A 2,366-nucleotide genomic window follows, 5' to 3' on the forward strand; every position below is an offset into this window, starting at 1 on the left:
GCAGTCAGGAAAGTCCCCCCATCATTGAGGCTCACCAAGGAACAGTTAACAGAAAAGTTCTCAGGCTTAATGGTTTGGAGTTGGTACAGCATTTTGCACACGATGATCACACACGTCCAGACAGTGCAGACACTTGAAGCCAGACGGCGTAGCTTGGCATATGGCAGAGCAAAAGCCCAAGAAATCAAAAATACATAGTTGAACAGAGACACCTGAAAACATAAAATCAGAAATGGAGACAAAAATACATAATATGGCGTAACATCCACAAAATACGACAAGCTTTTTTGCTCAGTTCAGCAAATGTTGAATTGAGTTTGTCGCATGTGCAAGGCATTGCCCTTGGTGCAGGGTTAGTAAGTGAGTACCTTAGTAAGTGAGTTATGTTTTCACCCCTGAGAACATTAAATCTTGTATGGCAGAAAGTAAATAAGCAGGTAATGTCAATATAATGTAGCAATGGCTAAGCTACAGATATGAGCAAGCTCCTGTGAAAGCATCTGGAAGGGGTCCCCAGTCCAACGTGGAGGTTCAGGAAATATTTTCAAGAAGATACGATGCCTGAGCTGATCCAAGCCAGCAAAGGTGAGACGTGCATTCCAGGTAAAGGATGCACTGGCCAGGCAGGAAAGCATGAACAGCATGGGGGGACAGGAGACTACAGACCACTGGAACTTTTAGGGCTGAAAGAGTGAAGTGCAGCAGGAGGTGAGACTGGGATGCATAGCAGCCAGTTGCTAACAGATGCTTTGTAAACCATGCTATGGCAGACAAATCCACTCGCCAGAAAGCAGAGAGCCACGAAAGGCATTACAGTGGGAATTTGAAGGTAAGATTTGCATCTTAGTTAGATAAATGCAACTGGAGAATGGAGGGTGCACTATGGGGGTTAGACTAGAGGTCAGGAGACCAGTTCACATGCTGCTGCAGTAGCCTTGGAGACACGGGAAATAAGATTCACTGGATTTGATGACTGATTGGCTTGGTGGAGGGTGGGGATGTAAGAGATGACTCCCAGGTTTCTGCTTGGAAGTCTGAGTAGATGACAGCGCCATCACTGAGACAGGAAAAGCTGAGAGGTGAGCAGGTTTAAGGACAGAGGGCAATGAGTTGAATTTGAGCATGTTAGCTTGTTGGCTTTGGGCTGCGTGTGAGTTTATCAATCAGGCTAAATGTCTTCCTGTACCCCATTTCTTTCTTTTTTTTTTGGCGGCTGGCCAGTATGGGAATCCGAACCTTTAACCTTGGTGTTATAACACTGTGCTCTAACCAGCTGAGCTAACCAGCCAGCCCGATGTCTCCCATTTCTACTGATTCTCCATAGCTAATAGTCCATTGAACAGTATAGAAGCACTACCATCTTATTCAGCCATGGAAAATACTCATTTATGCTGAATATTGTTAAAATAATATTCTAGGGACATTTAATATTATCAAGTAAAAATAATACTATGAAATCAATTGGTAAAACTGAACCTGTACCAAGTGCTGAGCACCATGGGCTGTGAGAGGTATGCTTACCTGTTTGGCTTACAAAACTGTAAAACAAGAAAATATGGAGACTGCATGACAGTATTTAATTCTGCAGTTTGTTACCTGCTACTCTTCTACTTAACTACTTGTCACTGTCCAAGCCAAGGGACCTCCCTGAGAATATCAGGTTAAGAAGAGCTGCCTTACAGAATTAATTAAGGATGACAGAAATACTGTATGTGGAAGTGCTCTGTAAACAAAGCGCTCGTAAGTGTAATAAATGTTACAATTTAACAAAATAATTTGATTAGCTAATTGACTCTTCTTCCTTAGTGATCAGCAAATGTCACGTCAATTTGGATGTTAAATCCTATTAAAGATATTGTGAAATTGTCTCTTTGTTATTTCTTTTATCATGTATTTAGGACATTGAGTATAAAAACAGTACAATTAATTTAAATAGAAATTTTAATTTTCTGAGTGATGGGGAAAGAGAAGAAAAGATAACTTTTAGTAAGTCCTAACTAGGTTCAAGGTAACATGTCAAGAAGCACACAGAATACTGTGATGAGAAGTACACACCCAGTCCATGACAGCGTAATGGAATGACTGCCCTGCCTGGGGCGAGTCGAGCTGTTGTGGGAGTGCACAGCCATGTCACCTAACCCAGGGTTAGGGAAGCTTGCCCAGAGGACATCAGATCTGCATTGAGACCTGAAGGATGAACACGGGTGACCAGATTATGATCCCTTATTTACTTTGACGTCTATTAAGAAGACTGCATTCTCAAGACTCATTAAGAATGATTGAGAAAAGTTATGTCTGCCTTTCGTTTAGAATTTGTAAGAAAGCGTGTCATTTAACCCTCTCTTTCTCTGTCTGAGCTCTCTCAG

General features: G+C 41.9%; 1 protein-coding gene across 1 annotated transcript in view; it reads right to left on the bottom strand.

The window, feature by feature from the left end:
• The window catches only part of LOC103604338 (piezo-type mechanosensitive ion channel component 2-like), a gene marked incomplete at its 3' end in the record, with an annotated part of 102,556 nt that overhangs the window by 8,349 nt on the left and 91,841 nt on the right, over nt 1–2,366 (bottom strand). Inside the window, exon 18 of the mRNA XM_008588897.1 lies at nt 36–212. Within this exon, the coding sequence (XP_008587119.1) occupies nt 36–212 (177 nt within the window). The remainder of the gene's footprint in view (nt 1–35; nt 213–2,366) is intronic.

The sequence above is a fragment of the Galeopterus variegatus genome, unplaced genomic scaffold (assembly GCF_000696425.1).
Source record: "Galeopterus variegatus unplaced genomic scaffold, G_variegatus-3.0.2 Scaffold5091, whole genome shotgun sequence".
Lineage (NCBI taxonomy): Eukaryota > Metazoa > Chordata > Mammalia > Dermoptera > Cynocephalidae > Galeopterus > Galeopterus variegatus.